Below are 18482 nucleotides of genomic sequence, written 5' to 3' on the forward strand. Positions count from 1 at the left end.
ACTGATATAATCTATACTATCTACACCCCCCAAAAAAGTTCGTCTCTCTTTAAAAACCTCAGAAAGGGCCGTCCGCTCGCATCTCTTAGGAGCATAAAAATGACTGTGAACCAAAAAGCCAGGGCGTGGTCACCCCGCCCACTGGGCCCAAGCATCACCACCCCTAGGGCCTCTTTCAAGCGCGCAGATTGGCTGAAGGCAAGAAAGAGCCCCGCCCCTGGTCTTATGACCCGCGCTGAAAGCGCCGAGTCCTGGCTTTTGCAGCGTTGTGGTCGGTGGTCAGCCTCGCTCCTATCAGGTTTCAGCGAGCCTTTTCCCTGCTGTCGCTGCTCTTGTCGCCGCCGCCTGCTCTCCGGGATCATGGTGTGCTTCCGCCTCGCCCCGGTTCCGGGCTCTGGGTTCCTTCTCCTCTGCCTCGTCCTGGGTGAGTTGTCGGGCCCTTCTGCTTAGTCCCTGATCCTGGGCCCGGGGCTCCCAGTTCAGAGGCAGTAACCTGAAAGACTGGTCCGGAGTGGGGGGGGGGTGTTGAGAGGCTGAATGACAGACACTGGGCGTTGGCGCTTGGCCCGAGGTGATGAGCAGTGACCTAGCGAAGGCCCGACTGAGGGATGGCGAGGGACAAGGGCCCATGAGAATAAAAAGGAGCAAGGGGTGGGGGTGGACGCCGAGGGAATAGGTAGGGAAGAGTGAGGAGTGGAGCACTGGGGGTGGAAAGAGTAACTTGGGGGAGATGCTAAGGAGAGGTGAGCGTGGGAGGGCGGTACGTGCGGACTCTGGGGTGGCACGGACGATTAGAGTCCTGGTCCTAGGATCAAGGAAGAGTTTTGAAGATGGTGGGAACCTGTGGGGCGGGAGAGGAAACTGAGGAGGGAAGGGGACTGCCTGCGTGGAGAAGCTTGGGTTAAGGAGGGGGTGGGGGACAGATAGGGGGAGATTCTGAGGGGCAGTAAGAGGCTTGGTGGGGCAGGAGTTTAACGCTGTGGAGGAGGGGTGATTCAAGAGAGAGAAATTGGGGTTTGGTACTTGGAGTGTTGATGGGGAAGGGGGAGCTACGGTGGCTGGGGCAATTTCCAGACGAGAAAACTTGGATGTACCCAACCTCTGGAGACTAAAAGGGGTGAATACCAACTTCGGTGGGGAGTGAATATCTGACTTGGAGGTGCTGAGGACATAGTTGTTTATTTTTTTAAAAGCAGTTTTGTTACTTCCTTCCAGCTAGACTGATTAAAAAAAGGTCCCCAGATATTGAGGTTTTGCGGGTGGTGTATCTGAGTCTTGTATACTGCCACTTTGCGTTCAGAAGGTCCTTTTCTTCTCTCTCACACAACTGGCCTGTTACCGCCTGGTTTTCGGAGGAGGAGGAGGAGGAGGAGGGCAGGTCATTTTCTAAGGATCGGGTTTTTACTAGGTCCTGAGAATGACTGGCTGGCTGCTGGCGCTATGAGCGCCCCACCCCCACCCCCCGACCCGCACGCTTTAGGTCCCTGAGGCTTTTAAATACCTGAAAGGTGAACTTTGACCAGAATGTTTCTTCCTGTCCTGATAAATTCTGAGCTTGTTACTACCTGACTCTTGCCGTTTGTGACCTAATAAAAGACCAGAAGGGGCAGACTCAGATGGGAATAGAGAAGAAATAGATACATTAGGAGCCGGGGAAGGGCAGTGAGTGGCACACATTTTGTAATTCACATTTCAGTAGAAGAATAAAGTCAACACGTGGAATGGTGGATTCTCACCCAAGGGGCATTTAGCAATGTCTGGAGACATTTTGGGTTGTTATCACTGGGGATTGCTTTTGGCATCTAGTGGGAAGAGGCCAGTGGTGCGTCTAAACATCCCACAAGGCACAGGACAGCACCCCTCCCCCCCAATAAAGAATGCCCCATCTCAGAATGTCAGGAATGCCAAAGGATGAGGAGTCTGGCTCCAAAGCTGTGGCGTTGGAAGGGGTCTGGATCATCTAGTGATTCTTAAGGATCTTTGGGGGTGGGGTGGGGGGAAGTTCCCGTCAGATGAAAACTACTTCCAGACTGAAATTAAGATTTTTGTCTTTTTCACACTCATCCTCTCCTCAGTACGGTGGAGTTTTCCAGAAGCTATAGAATATGTGATGACATCACCACTCTCATGGGTCTAACGTGTTTTAGTCCTTTTTTTTAGTTTTAATTTCTAGTACAGCAAGTAACAATGAATATAAGTCACATAAACAAAGCCCTTTGAGGTCCTCAGTGGATAAGAGAGTAAAGGGGCCCTGATGCCAGAAGGGAATCTAGCTGTGCATTTAGTGCAGGAAAGCCTCTAGCCCTTTTGAAAGGGGCCACGGAGCTTTGCTCAAATGTAATGTGCAGCCTTGACTCCCCTATGAAGCACTTAGGGAGGCCAAATGTCCCTATGAGAGGATTGTTTACAGTGAGAAGCACCTTATCAGTGACTAGAACACATCTGACCAAGGCATCTGGTAATCAGTAGTTCTCTGCCAATTGGATCAGCACAAACAACACTTTTATTGTTCAGAGAAAGGGGGAAAAATTCATTGTCTTGTTGGCTTGCTTGTCATTTTTTTTCCTTTTAATGAATGCTTTTTTGTGTGTTCTTTTTACAAAAGCAGTACTTGCTCATTGCAGAAAATAAACAGGAGAAAAGAAGCACATTAAAAAAAGCATCAGCTCATCTGCTAGTTTGCCATTTATTGTTTGGGACTAACATCCTCTTGGAAGATTTTCAAACTCCTGTGTGTATTTAAAAATTTAGCAATTCTTCAGTTGCTTGGTGGATTTTGCACCTTACCTTTATGTATCAAAATGGATACCAATAATAGTTTTTTGGAAAGTCAATAAAGTATCTGCTGTGAAATTCACGCTGTTCTGAGCACTGCAGAGGGTCCCAGGGAGGAGGATTTGTTCCTGGATTTATGACCTGATCAACTGGTAGTGCACTGGTTTCACTTGGTAACTTTATAACTCTCTCCCAGCTCTACCAGGTAGCTCTTTAAAAATAGCTGCTTTAGAGTAAGTATAGAAAGGAATTCTCAGAGCCTGTGTATTGGCCTTTTTCACAAAGATTAAATTATGCTAGTATTTATTGGAATGAATTAGACCTGCCTAGAGAACGTCTGAAGAAAAGCTACCTAGAGGCATTAGAGAGTAGTGGATGAAAAACTTTTCCTAGCATCATTGCTTATGTTTCCCTTGTGACATTATAGATTTCAGAGTTTTGTGGTTACTAATTCCCATAACTAGTCTGACTTCTGGTTTTTATAGGGTGGAGGCTATTCTGGGTGGGGAAAAACCTGATAGAAATTTCCCAAGTGTGTACTTCACTGGTAGAGGAGTCTCTCCTTCCCACAGTTGTTGATGCAAAAGGGGTCGATAGAGCAATGGAGAAGATGGTCAGGTTCCTGCTCTCAGGGAGCTTACCTCTTAGTGGGGGAAGACAGCCCCTCAGGTCAAGAATAGAGTTACAAAGTGCAATAAACAGGTGAAGGCAATGAGGCAGGATGTGAAGAAGAAAGAGCAGCCGGTAGGAAGGGAGTGGTGGGGTTAACCCTCTTTGACATTTGTGGTCAGAGGCCTTTGTTGTTGGGTGACATTTGAGCAGAGACTTGAAGGAGGCCAGCCCAAGTGACTTATTTGGAGGAATAGGAGTCGGTTTTGTCTTGTCCAAATGCCTAGGTTATTAGGCTAGCCTGTTTTCCACCCTTTTATTCCCCCTACCCCCAGCAACCACCCCCCCCGCCCCGCCCCAGTACTAGGGAAATCTCTGTGGATTTAGTCTCTGACTGGAGACTGTCTGCTGTACTGCTAACTTCCCATTGCCTCCCTGGCACAGGGCCTGGGGGCACGGGGTTCACTCAGTAGGCTTTTGTTGAAGGTCCTTGTTGGTGAGTGCTGGGGAGACATCAGTGAACTAGATTAAGTTGATTACCTTTTTCTTCTGTGAACCTTACATTGGGCTTTGCAAGATGGAGAACTTTAAGATCAGTGCTAAGCTGTACAGATGATTATAAACCAACTGATTAAAGTGTAATCCCATATAATAATGCTGGTATCTTACCTGTTGTTCACTCGCAAAGTTGTGTCTGACTCTTTTTTGGACCCATGGATTGTAGCCTGCCAGGCTCCTCTGTCCAGGGGATTTCCAGATAAGAATGCTGGAGTGGGTTGCCATTTCTCTCCAGCTCCAGGGTATCTTTCCAACCCAGGGATTGAACCCGCATCTCCTGCGTTGGCAGGATTCTTTACCGCTAGGCCACCAGGGAAGCCCCATCTTACCTATATCCTTTCACATAAACCTAAGCGGTAGTGAAGGTTCACCTGGGGAACCAGAACATCCTAGATGAGGAGAATAAATAAGATTTTCACAAAGAACCAGTTTCTCTCTCTTGGAGGTGATTGAAAAATGAGAAAGTAAGCACTGAGATTTTTCTGTAGCCTTACCACTGATAACTTTGGTTTCACCGTTTTCCTGAAATTATTCTCGTTTTAATAAAGATGCTCGAAAGGACAGGCTTATTATTCATCTATTGGTCATTGGTTATCACATCTGATAGGATTTATAGATATTCATGTATTTCCCGTGAGTGCAGCTTTCTTCCCCTATATCCTTGAGTGGAATTTGTGGTGAAGGATTATTTCACAGCATTATAGCTGAATTCAGTGATCCTTGGTGCAAGAAGACTGCTCTTCCTCCTGTAGTGATGAAAACATTTCGATCATAATTTCAGATTAAAGTGATCAGAGATCCCGTCAGCTCCAAAAGTGTACTTTATAAGTACTTGTTGGTATCCTGCTGTGCATTGAAAAAGAATTCTGGAGGTCTGCCCAACACCACTCAGCAATAAGCACTTTCCATTAGTTGAATGGAAATCTTTTATTTCCTTACCCACTCTCTGACCTTAAAAAAATATTTCATAGCTTGAAATCTATTATTTTTTTTTTAATTTTTGAGAGATTTACCAGAATCCAGAGTAACAGGAACTACCACGTGGTAATTGTACTTACATTAGGAATTGAGGAACAGTTGATTTGACTTGGTTGACTCAACAAACCTTTGAGTTGAAAACGAAGTGTAAATAGATGCTGTATGCCTGTGTCCTGATTTTTTTTCGTGTTTTTGTTTTTAAGATCCTTTGCTCAACCTCATTCTGAATTGATATCAGAGTTTGAGGACAAGAGTCCATCACTTAATACAATGAAAGTAGACATACTGAAAATTTGGGAAGGGATCCCTTTAGGTGCTGTGTTTCTTAAAAGGGAAAAAAAAAAAACTTTTGTTGGAATCTCTTAACTTGCATGGCAAAGGTCTCTTAGCTCTGAAGGGCTCTTGTGCTTTCGAAGAATGTGTTAGAGAAATACACTGTACAATTCTTAGCAAGGTTAACTTGCCCAGAATCTCACAACCAGTGTTTAAATTGGACTGCCTGATTTGAATTCTAGCTCTTCAGCTCCAGTGATGGGTCTCTTTAATTGTCTCATTATACTATTGCCTCTTAGATAATTGTTTTTTATTGGTTTTGTTTTACCACTATTATGATGTTCCCACCCCACCCCCATATTGTTTACAAATGTATATTTTTCAATCACACTTTGGATCGAAAAGACTTAGGAAAACCTAGCCACTTTTTGCTGTGTGTCATGCTTAGAGACCAGAGTCCTAAAAGAACCTATAAATGATTTCTTTGGAAACAAGAAGATATTTGCATTTGGGAAAGTTGATTTTGCCTCCCCGCCCCCAGCCCCTTTGGAGAGTAAACTCAGGTCTATAATTACACACTCTAGGATATATTCAGCTGTGTTTTTTAATGTCATAAGGCCTTTTAGACAAAAATGGTTGGCTAGTGTAAAATCTGGAGAAGGCAATGGCACCCCACTCCAGTACTCTTGCCTGGAAAATCCCATGGACAGAGGAGCCTGGTAGGCTGCAGTCCATGGGGTCGCTAAGAGTCAGATACAACTGAATGACTTCACTTTGACTTTTCACTTTCATGCATTGGAGAAGGAAATGGCAACCCACTCCAGTGTTCTTGCCTGGAGAGTCCCAGAGATGGGGGAGCCTGGTGGGCTGCCATCTATGGGGTCACACAGAGTCAGACGCAACTGAAGCGACTTAGCAGTCTAAAATAAGACACTTTGATAGGATGCAAGTGGCTTGCTGAAGATTTTTCTTAACCAAAATGTAAATGTTTCAACTATAAACTTCTGCGAAAAGTATTATTCCTAGCTTGAATCCATGTCAAAATGTATTGCGAAAAACCGACATGGCGGTTGAGGGGAGTATCCAGAAGACTGATGGGTTGGGTTCATGATTTGGAAGAGATGAAGGCTTAGACTTCCTGTAATTAGATTAAGCTGTGTTCCAGGTCCTGATTGCATGGTATTTTCACCTGGATATAATCAATCAGTATTTATTGACAATCTAATATATTCAGCACTACTAGGGATGGTGGGAGATAGAGGAAAGTAATAGATATAGTCTCCCCTTCCCTGACACCTGTGATGGATGACATTCATAAAAAAGACACACTCCTAGGGGCTGTGCATAGATAAGATCATCTGCCTAAGGGAGAATATTAGAATTCAAATGAGTAGCAGAGACCTTACCAAAAGCGAATCTTGAATCTGTTCGTGTATATCATTCATTCACGGTCTTTGGTACTTTTTTATTAGCTAACAACTTATTTGCTGTATACTATAATTTACCCTGGCACATCAGTTTGTTGCGAAGTTACAGTTGAAAACTGTTGTTTTGGAGCTTACAGTAATAGAGGAGACAGGATTTACAGGCATAAACTAACTGAATAATTCAGGGTAGTATAAAATATATGGAAGTGTGGCAATATGCACTGTGACTACCCCTTGAGGGCTGTTACAGTTAGGAAATCTTTAAGGAGAGAATGGTGGCTGAAAAATGGACAGCCTATCAGTCTGGGTTCTTTATTATAAACAACAGAAATTAAATCTCATCAATTTTTAAGCAGAAAAGGAATTTCTTAAAAGGATATTGGGACATGTGCATACCCTTAGACCCTGCAGTTTCATTCCTAAACATATACCCAATAGACACACACCTGTGTTCACTGATGCGTCCATTTGTAATAGAACCAAACTGGAAACTCTGCCAATGTCCACAAGCAGTAGCATAGACATGCAGTGGAATACTGACCTAATGCAGGAAGGCTGTATGTAGATACAGAATTAGAAATGACAAACCGCGATAACGCTCAACACCATGGGTGAATCTCAAAAGACATAATGTTGCATGAAAGAAGCCAGATACAGAAGAGAGCATAGTGAATGATTTCATTTACATCAGGTTGAACAACAGGCAAAAGTAAACTGTGCTGTTCGTTAGAAGGCAGGTTGTTGGCTGCCCTTGGAAGAGAATTGGTAACTGGAAGGGGGAAGTGAGGGAACTTTCGGGGGAGCACTTAGAATGTTCTGCGTCCTGACGCAAGTGGGTTCAGTTTGTGAAAATGCTTCAAGCTGCATGCTTTATGCACTTGAAATCCCTTCTGTATGTATGCTTTATACACTTTCCTGTATGTATGTTACACATCACATGTTAAATCTCATGTTGTAAGAAAGGTACAGTGGATTACTCAGAATTTAAGCCAAGTTTAGTGTTCCAACTCGTGCCACTGAGCTGCACTTGCCGCCGCCAAGCATTAAGCAGCAACTTGCCCTGCTGGCTGGCCCCTGCCACATTTTCAGCTGTTACCGTGGGGGGGTGGTATCGGCCAGAAATTGTTTTCCAAAAAAGGGCGGGGGTGTTGTAGATTTTGGGACAGCCAGAAATAGTGAAATCCCCTCCCAGGTAAACAAGTCTATTTCAGATGTTAGGAACGGTGGAAGCCTGGGACAGAGGTTGATGAGAGCGCGGCGAATGGGTCCAGTGGAACAAGTTCAGCCAGATTGAAGGGTGTGTTCTGGGAACATGGCCTTGAAAGAAGTTGAAGGAATAGGGTGGGACAAGATTAAAGGTTACTTTGAAAGTCAGGCAGAGGAATTAAATTCTAGGATGGGTGTTTTGGAGCCCGTAAAAGGTTTTGAACAAGACAGTATCCTGAGAGGAAGAGATGTTTAAGGACCATTCATCTGACAGCACCTCTAGGGGCTGCTAGGAGGCATCTGTAGTAAGTTAGGGGTGTGCTGGTGGAGTTGGAGTAGAAATTAAAGGCAGAGATTGGATTTCAGAGGGAATTGGAAGGGAAAAAAATCAAGACTCAACAAAGAGAATGAAGGAGAAGCCAGTTCCCAAAACATTTTGAGCCTGAGTGACTGTACAGGGTGCTGCCTTTCCTTTCAAGCCAGTGAGGCTGAGAAGGGGGGAACGAGTTTGGTGATGGACAGGGAAGCCTGGTGCGCTGCAGTCCATGGGGTTGCAAAGAGTCGGACACAACTGAGCGACTGACATCAAAACTAACATCAAAACAGCCTACCCACCTACCCAAGGGCCCAGCACATTCTGTCCTCTGGCCTCACAACCCAGCTCCCTGGGAGAACTGTGCTTTCAGAGGGCTTCTTCCACCCCCAGCTGCCCAGGGGCCACTTTTTTTACTCAATGCCTGTCACCTCAAACTCGACAGTTCCAAAACATCCATCACCAACTCCTGGAGCTTGCTCTGACTCGATGGATGTACAGATGGACTGACGTCCATCGAGTCGGTGATGCCATCCAACCATCTCATCCTCTGTCGTTTTGATGTTAATGTAGCGGCAAATACAGACAACTGCCTTTGCCTTCTGTTCCAGAGAGCCAAGTCCTCCACCCTTGATACTGATCTTTTGATACTGAGTGCTTTTTCACACGGTTTTGTTTGCTACTCTAATATCTTTGGAAAGAAAATGATTAACACATGGCAGGCTTTTTTGATTGTTTCTGATGGTTTTGAATGTTTTGTTTTTTTTAATGAGTTTATTCGGAATCAACAAATTTTTTTAATTGTATTTTTGACTGTGCTGGGTCTTTTGTGCTTTGCGTGGGCTTTGCAATGAGTGGGGGCTACTCTCTAGTTGCAGCGCTTGGGCTTCTCATTGTGGTGGCATCTCTGGTTGCAGAGCACCATTCCTAGGGCTTGCAGGCTTCAGTGATTGTGGCACACGGGCTTAGTGGTCCCGCAGCATGTGGGATCTTTCCAGACCAGGGATCAAACCCATGTCCCCTGCATTGGCAGGCAGATTCTTAGCCACTGCACCCCTAGAGAGGTCTTGAATACTTTGAATACAAGGAGAATATGTTAAAATGGGGGACTTTAAACAGACCAAGAGAATGTGTTCCAGTTGATCAGAATTCTGAGCTGCAGTTCTCAACACCACTGCAGGGTAGCCTTGGATCAGTGATGGTAGCTCCATTCCAGATTGTTCTGAGAAAAGAATGGCTGTAATACCTACTTAGGCCTCACAGGTCTTTTGGAGCCTGTAGCCAGTACATTTAGGCATTGTCAGTGACCACGATCTTAGGCATATCAGATTCAGGCTTGGCGAGGCAGCTTGGTCTCCAGAGCATGATGCGGGCTTTGTGTACAGCTTGAAAGCTGTTGCTGAGGCACGCCTTCTTGGTATTCCTTTCGGGACTTAATTCTCTATAGTCTAGAGCGTGTCCCCACTTGTAGGGGACGCTGGCATGCTTGGGTATCATTCAAGGCTGTACAGCTATCTCAACAGGAAACAGTGCACCCCTTGGTGAGACAGTGAAGAAAATCCCTAGATGGTGGTCCATCATTTATGCTGCTGGTGTGTTTTCTGGCATATCGTGTTTTGAGTCCTTGGGCTCTTCAATGTAATAGGTGATGTCCCCCATTTAACCTAGTGTAGAAGATCAGAGTCAAGGTAGCTGAAAATCCCCAAAGCTTTTCTGTCCCTGAAAGGTTTCTCTGCTAAAAAAACAGAGGTAGCAGGTTGAGAATGGAGGAAGGGACTTTGAGTACACGTCAAAAGATGAATTAGGCTTTCTAATCGATTGGGTTTTAAAATGAAACTGAAATGATGAACGTTGTGTTTATAAAAATTAACCTTTTGCTTGTGAATCTAACAACCTTTGCAATACTCTTCCTTTGATCATGTGATACACATGCTTAGACCTGGCCCACGTTTTTACATCAGAATAAGAGTTTGCCAAGACTTCTCAGTGTCATAGGTCATGTAGTTGGACAGGATTTAAAGCACCAAGATCACAGAAATCAGAGCTATCATTTTTATAGAGAAGGTTCCACCAGCTGGTTTGAGAAAACACCGCTTCCACATTTCCCCGTCACCTCATTTACCTAAAAAAAACCAAAAGTCTTAATAAGTAATAATTGCCTAAAACTAGCAAGGCACAGAGTGTGGAAATGATTATTAGGTTGAACTTTAGGGGTGAATAGAGCTTACTTTTATATATGTTTTTGTAGTCCAATTTAAAAATCTTATTGTTTTTAATCTAGGCACTGTCTCGTCTTATGCATTGGAACTTAATTTGACAGATTCATCAAAAGCCACTTGCCTTTATGCAAAATGGCAGATGAATTTCACAATACGCTATGAGACCACAGACAAGCATAATGTAAGTGCTTTTATTTTTCTTTGGGTTTTATAGTAGGAATTTAACGGTATTCTCTTTTTTTAATCCTTTGCATTCATTTATACAAATTTAATTTCATGTTAACTGACACCATGTACATTTTGTGGAGCTATTTTATTTAGCATGTACACTGGAAGGTATTGTATTTAGTTTTAGAGTGAATTTTTTATTTAAGAATGAATATTTTAATTCATCAGTTCTTTGGAGGCTTTTTGGAGTTGGTTAAGGGAAAATGATCTGAAGACTATGGTGTTTCAGGTCTAACTACATCTATAATTTTTTAACATGTACTAACATCAAAGCTTTTTTAAATAGCTTGCTATTAAAGTCTCCTTTGGGTGGAGGTGGGTTTATCCTCTCAATCCTTTTTGCCTTATTTCTTTTGGTTGAGATCCTGCCTGCTTACAGCCTGATATATATTTTTTTTAAGTCAATAGCTGAACTTCAGACTGGTTTTCCTTTTGTTTTTAGACATACGTGAATTTGTCCAGAAGGACTGGTGTGTAGTTAAAGAATCGGAAACCCGTCAGCATAGACAGGCCAGGCTGGCTAGTGAGGTGTGATGTCAACTTCATAGTGGCACTCACGGTGGAAATGCCTCTTCTCATTGCTGCCTGTTTGGGACTAAGCCCCAGATGTCTTTTTCTTTTAGAAAACTGTAACCATTTCAGACTTTGGTGCTGCAACCTACAATGGAAGCATTTGTGGGGAGGACCAGAATAGTCCTAAAATAGCAGTGCAGTTTGGGTCCGGTTTTTCCTGGATTGTGAATTTTACAAAAGAGGCATCATCTACATCTACTTATTTAGTCGACAGCATCTCATTTTCCTACAACACTAATGATAACACAACATTTCCTGATGCGAAGGAAAAAGGTAACCTTAAGAATTGGATTGTGTTTGTGTTCTCTTGCTTTTCATTAATAATGAACAATGTGAATAATTTAAAGGCCATGCTTATGCATGTCTGTCTCCCTAATTGGAATGGAAATGTCCTGTCTTTGGATTTTCTTGCACAGCATTGTATTTGACACAGTGAGGATGTTTGATGTCATTGCTTGATGCTTTGCTGTATACTGTGTAGTACTCTTTAAGTATGTTGCCAGCAGCATCTCACTTAATTAAGCCTCAACAGCAACCCTGGGAAGTAGATGTTATCTCAGCTTTATAGGCCTGATGAGATTAGATATCTTTCCCAAAGGTCACACAGCCTGGTAAGTGGTAAGCTGGTGTTTGAACCAAAGTCTGTTGAACTTATGTGTCTGTGGCACATAACTACTATTATTTACTTCATTCAATAGTGGGCAGTCAATAAGTGTTGAATGAATGTGAAAATCCTTTACTGATAACTATTTTAAATGGGTACAAGTTTAATAACCTGAGACCAGCAGAAAAACTTCATCTTCGAATCTTGTTACCGTTTATATAGGATTTTGACTGCAAAGTAAAAAACATAAGGGGAAAAAAGTTGTTTAAAAAAAAAAGGTAAGATGACTGAAGTCAACATTTGCTGCTATTTTGAGACAATTTTAGGTCAAAATGAACTTGGGAAGGCATTGGGAATTAGGCCATTCTGGTAACTCCAGAATACTGGAGTTGGGTAGCCTTTCCCTTCTCCAGGGGATCTTCCCAACCCAGGGATTGAACCCAGGTCTCCTGCATTGCCAGCATATTTTTTACCAGCTGAGCCACCAGGGAAGCCCAAGAATACTGGAGTGGGTAGCCTATCTCTTCTCCATTGGATTTGCCTGACCCAGGAATCGAACTGTGGTCTCCTGCATTGCCAGCATATTTTTTACCAGCTGAGCCACCAGGGAAGCCCAAGAATACTGGAGTGGGTAGCCTATCTCTTCTCCATTGGATTTTCCTGACCCAGGAATCGAACTCTGGTCTCCTGCATTGCAGGTGGATTCTTTACCAACTGAGCTACCAGGAAAGCTGCTTTGGTAACTTACTAGAAGTGAAATGTGTATTAAAATATTCTGAAGGCATGGATAATGGAGATTTCAGTCTTGTTAGGAATATGATTCCCTCCTTTCTTTCCCTTCCAATGAGACTGGGATATTAACATGGTGTTCCTAGTAGCTTAGCATTTCTCACAGATAGTATTTCATCCTGACCCCAGAAACACAAGTAGATGGGCTTCAGTTGCCTGGTCTGAGGGATGAGTAATTCATTTGGATTTATGGAGTATCAAAAGATTATATTTTTAAAGACCCAGAAGTGAATGAACTCATGTAAAACATGGGCAGTATCACTAACTGAGACTCAGAAATCAAATCCTAGTTTTTTTGTTTGTTTGTTTGTTTTTACTGATCTCTTAGTTTGAGAGGATAACTGAAGCAAGTTTGTTATTGGATATCTTGTATATTTAGCTTTCTGCTGTATATTGTCTTTCAGAACTAGGATTAGGATTTTGCCCCTAACTTTCAAGGAGCTTAAGAACTAGTTGGAGAGAAGAAGTGAGTGAAGTTGTTTTCCCAAGTATACATGGAAAAATTGGAAAGCATTGAGATCTGTGTGGTTTTGTTATTGCTTGTGTTTTTGGGGTGGAGGGTTCATAAATCTTTTCTGACAATGTGAGGAAAGCTCTAGACTCTCTTTCTCAAGGTACAGAGTGAACTTTACCTATGGTACATAGTCCCTGAGCCCATCAGTGGATGCCTATGGACAGGAGGGCCTGATGACAAGCAGAGGATGTCGTGCATTGGAGGAGTGAGAAAGCTTGGTGTAGAGGCGGAGGGCTTGAGCTGAAACTTCGCCTAATGGTAGATTTTCAGTAAGCAGAGAATTTTGAGCAGAGTATTTCCAGCAGGGGGAAGCACAGTATGTGCGGTAGTGATTGGAGAGCTGCCCAGTTAAAATAGAGGCTGTACATAGTAGAAGGAAAATCATGTTGGCCAGGTGCAATGAGTCTAAATTAATAGGGGGCTTTGGAAGCCAAGGAACTGCTTTTAGCTTGATGGGGTAGGCACTGGGGAACCATTTTAGATTTTTAAGCAGGAGAATGATGTAACAAAACTAAGAGACAGTAGTTTATAAAGAATGTTCTGCAGGATTAATCGGGAAGTGAGGAGACTACAGGCAGAGATAACAGCTTAAGAGACTGTTACAGAACTCAACGGATGATGTAATAAGTACCTAGACCAAGGTGGGGGGGCAGTAAAAGCTGCTGCTGCTGCTGCTAAGTCGCTTCAGTCATGTCTGACCCTGTGCAACCCCATAGACGGCAGCCCACCAGGCTCCCCCATCCCTGGGATTGTCCAGGCAAGAACTCTGGAGTGGGTTGCCATTTCCTTCTCCCCTATCAGACTCTTGGTGACCCCATGGACTGCAGCCCACCAGGCTCCTCCATCCATGGGATTTTCCAGGCAAGAGTACTGGAGTGGGGTGCCGTTGCCTTCTCCGGCAGTAAAAGCAGATGGGGGTTAATCTGACAGATTTGATGGGAAGACTGTGGACTTTGAAATGTTAACACTGATTTCTCTCCCCATTTATTCATTTATTTATTTTTGACCATGGTAGACGTGGGTTCAAGCCTTGGATCAGGAAGATCCCCTGGAGAAGAGAATGGCTACCCACTCCAGTATTCTTGCCTGGGAAATCCCATGGACAGAAGAGCCTGGCGGGATGCAGTCCATGAGGTCGCAAAGAGTGGGACATGACTGAGCTACTAAACAGCATCAACAACATTTTTTTGGCTGAACCACATGGCTTGTGGGGTCTTAGTTTCCTGACTAAGGGAAGATACAATGACTCCCTTAAACAAACTGTCGATAGTTTTTTGAAATAATTTATTATCCTATTTTTAGGCATCTGGTAATTGAAGTGACTTTGAAGTTGTTTTTTGTTTTTGGGTGTGCGACAGTTTCTCAGGGTTTAGTTCCCCAACCAGCAATTAAACCCGCATCCTTGGCAGTGAAAGACCGGAGTCCTAACCACAGGACTGCCCGGGAATTACCTCCTGCTGTTTCCTTTAAATTTTTCTTTTTCATGATTAAAATACAGTGTACTCTGCTCAGTGTTATGTGCCAACTTGGATGGGAGGTTGGGGGGAGACTTGTGCTTCACCGCCCAGTCGTGTCTGACTCTCTGCGACCCCATGGACTGTAACCCCCCAGGCTCCTCTGTCCATGGGGATTCTCCAGGCAAGAATACTAGAGTGGGTTGCCACGCCCTCCTCCAGGGATCTTCCCAGCCCAGAGATCAAACCCAGGTCTCCCTCATTGCAGGCGGATTCTGTACCGTCTAAGCCACCATGTATATGTATGGCTGAGTCCCTTCACTTAATCGGCTATTCCCAATACAAAATGTATCTGGTGTTAAATAAATGAAAAATTTTTTAAAATTACAGTGTAGAAATAGGAAAGTACAGGAAATAACAGAACCACACATAAACCCATTACCTAGAACTAATGCCGTTTTTTCCATATTTGCCTCATTGTTTTATTTCAAGAAATAAAAAACCTTGCCAGGTACTCTAGAGGTTTCCTTTGTACCCACTCCTCAGAGCCATTTTCCTCCCTGCCTCCCAAGAATGGACCACTCTTGGGAGTTAGGAGTGTAGCCTTCTTGTCTATATGTTTGTATTTGACTAATATATATGTCAATATATGTTCAGACACAATACATCATTTTAAAAATGACAGTTTTATAATGTAACTCCGGTGTCTACGACTTGTTTTTGCACTCATTTGTTTTTTGAGGTCTGTCTATGTACAGCCAGTTCAGACATCTGTTCACTTAGTTAACAGTGAAAAATGGTTTTGGAGGAAACTGTTCTGGTTCATTGGTTTAAATTTTTTTTTCCCTTTGGCATTTCACTATAGGCATTATAATAACTGCACAGAAAGGTGGTAACTTATTGCTTTCGTATTCTGAGATTTTCCTAAAACGGAGTAGTCTCTAAATTCTATCCAGGAAGAGGTTTCAAAAACTCATTTTAGTTACTTTCACTTACTTTGGGATTGTAGCACAAAAATAATCCTTGATTATTCCGTCTCTCGTTTGTTTTGTCGCTAAGTCCTGTTGCCTCTGCCTTAGATACATGTTTTCAATTTGTCTCTCTGCTCTCTTCTTGTGCTGCCCTGGTGGATCAGTGTGGTAATGAACCCACCTGCCAGTGCAGGAGATGTGGGTTCAATCCCTGGGTCGGGAAGATCCCCTGGAGGAGGAAATGGCAACCAGTCCAGAATTCTTGCCTGGGAAATCCCATGGACAGAAGGAACTGGCGGGCTACGCTCCATGGAGTCACAAAGAGTCAGCCATGACAGCACGCACACATGCTCTCTTCTTACTGGCCCTCACTGTCTTGGTTTAGGCAACTCCTCCTCATCTCCCCTGCTTTTTTATACTTTTATTTATTGACTTATTTTTGTGCTGGATCTTTGTTGCTTTCACACTTTTCTCTACTTGTGGTGACCAGTTGCTTCTCTCTAGTTGTGGTGTGCGGGCTTCTCATTGAGGTGGCTTCTTGTTGTGGAGCATGGACCATAGGACGCACGGGCGTCAGTAGCTGCAGCACGTGGGCTCTGGAGCACAGGCCCGATTGCTCTGTGGCATATGGGACCTTCCCAGATCAGGGGTCCCGTCCATGTCGGCTGCATTGGCAGGTGGGTTCTTTACCACTGAGCCACCAGGGAAGCCCTCATCTTTCCCCTTAACCAGGTCATTAGCCTACTAACTAGTTTACCTCTTAAATGACTTTGCTTAAAAAGTTTTCTGCTCTGCCTGACCTCTACAGTTTTGCTGTCTTCCTTAAATGACACGTTTGTTATTTCCAGCTTTAAAAACTGAAACTGACCTTCTATTGCTAACAAAACAATGCCCAACCTGTCCTTAGGTCATAGAATATGCTGCAAAGTGTGACCACCTGCAACTTATCTTTCCTTTCTAATCCCCATCACCACTTTCCTCTTAACCCCTTGTTTTCAGCCACAGTGAATTTGTCGGTCCCTGAACAGGCCTTGTCTGTTGTCACTTCAGGAGTGGGGTGGGGCAGGCACACAGAAAAGGTGAAAGTCTATGTATTTATATGATCACTTTCCTCCTACATTCTTGGAAATAGCTGCTGTTAAATCTTATCTTACAGGAGTTTTTACTGTTAATAATCGTGTGGCACTCAAGATTCCATTGAATGACATCTTTAGATGCAATAGTTTGTCAACCTTAGAAAAAAGTGGCGTTGTCCAGCACTATTGGGATGTTCATGTACAAGCATTTGTCCAGAATGGCACAGTGAGCACAACAGGTGAGATGTTTCTGTACTTGGGTCCTGACTTAAGATGAGAGTAGACCAAGAAGCTTTAGTTGAAGTATCATCTGAAGCATTTATATGGTAAGACTTACAGCTACATTGCACTGTAAAGTTTTTATAAATAACGGCAATCCTTATTCTGGTAGAGCTTGCACTTTCAGGTTTCTGATGGACATGTGGTGGAATGATCTTCTGAAATACCCTACCTCTGGTGCTCTCTGTGGATAAAACCTAATCTTGGTTGGAACAAATCCTCAAATAGCATTTGATCCTCAGTTTCTAAGCTTTTGAAGATCCCAGACAAAAGCTGAGGAATTGGATTTTTGTGTTCTAATCTTGACTTTTATAAATTGATTTGGTAACTTTTACATGACTTTATTGGAAATTCATTAATTTCTCAGCCACCAGTTCTGGAAAACGACCAACACTTCCTAAGAAGTTGAAATGCCTATGATTTGCTGTAGGGGCAATACAGATAAAAGGTTCATTTGTATTTAAATCCTTCAGTGATTTTTAAACTTTTTTTTTAGTTAACACTTTTTTTTTTAATGTAGGGGTGAACTGTTTTCAAACTTAAATCTCTGATTTTCATCTCAGAAGCAGGTGATAATTTGGGGGGGAATAAAGGGTATAAAAAGATGAGTGTGTGGCCACGTGTGAGTAGATAAAGCATTTGTATGTGTCTGGAGCCTATCTGCTGTGTCATAACTTTTTTTTGTGTGTGTGTGTCTCATAACTTTTTAAAGATTGTCTGCATGTGAAGCAGCAGTTTGAGGACCTCCGCCTCATTTAGTTTAAAATACTAATAACACTTTCAAGACATTCCTTATCCCGAATATAATCCTTTTGGACTTCTGTTTTGAGAAATATGTTGCTCGTCCCTGACCTTATGAGTTAAACAGTTTATTTTGTCCATGTATATTTTAGAGTTTTTGTGTGATAAAGATAAAACTGTAACCACTGCCGTGCCCATCATTCCCACCACGGCGCCATCTCCAACAAAACCAGTGGTCGGATCCTATTCAGTTGTAAATAGCAATGGTACCTGTCTTCTGGCTACCATGGGGCTGCAGCTGAACATTACTCATGATAAGGTATAGTTGCCTGTTTTTATTGATACATTCTTTTCTGTGTCTCCTTTCCAATGTAGTGGTTCCAGCCTTCAGCCCAAAAGTGGTGTAATAGACTGATGGAGTTTTAAATACTGATCTGATGTTGTCTTGTAGAGTTGTGACTAATTTGAGTTAATACAACCATAAAGAGTTAATGTTGCTGTCAAAGGATTGTCTTGGCCAGCAGGAAACCTATTAGTTTAAGGGACTCTTTGGGGTGTAGATTCTTTTCCCGTCAGCAGGTCACAATATGAGCAGTTTTTTTTTTTTAAGAGCAGTCTTTTTTTTTTTTTCCCACTTATTTTTCTCTGTGCTGGGTCTTCATTGCTTTGGGTGGGCTTTCTCTAGTTGCGGTCAGTGGGGGCTACTCATCGTTACTGTGCACATGCTTATTGTGGTGGCTTCTCTGTTGTGCAGCACGGGCTCTAGGCATATGGGGCTCAGTGGTTTTGGCGCAAGGGCTTATTTGCTCTGTGGCATGTGGGATCTTCCTGGACCAGGGATGGAACCTGAGTCCCCTGCATTGGCAGGCAGATTCTTATTCACTGCACCATGAGG

At 43.2% G+C, this 18482-nt stretch overlaps 1 protein-coding gene across 3 annotated transcripts in view; it reads left to right on the forward strand.

Annotated features, from left to right (window-relative positions):
- The first annotated feature begins 211 nt into the window (after positions 1-211).
- Positions 212-18482, forward strand: part of LAMP2 (lysosomal associated membrane protein 2) — a 38289-nt gene continuing 20018 nt past the window's right edge. For 2 of the 3 annotated variants that reach the window (XM_040265239.1, XM_040265241.1), the window contains exons 1-5: positions 215-424; positions 10421-10539; positions 11210-11432; positions 16648-16806; positions 17740-17906. In XM_040265239.1, the coding sequence (XP_040121173.1) occupies positions 226-424; positions 10421-10539; positions 11210-11432; positions 16648-16806; positions 17740-17906 (867 nt within the window). In that variant the 5' untranslated portion in view covers positions 215-225. Of the gene's footprint in view, positions 425-10420; positions 10540-11209; positions 11433-16647; positions 16807-17739; positions 17907-18482 lie in introns of all 3 variants that reach the window. The other variant, XM_040265240.1, reaches the window with a different exon arrangement.

Source organism: Oryx dammah, unplaced genomic scaffold (genome assembly GCF_014754425.2).
Source record: "Oryx dammah isolate SB20612 unplaced genomic scaffold, SCBI_Odam_1.1 HiC_scaffold_23, whole genome shotgun sequence".
Taxonomy (NCBI): Eukaryota; Metazoa; Chordata; class Mammalia; order Artiodactyla; family Bovidae; genus Oryx; species Oryx dammah.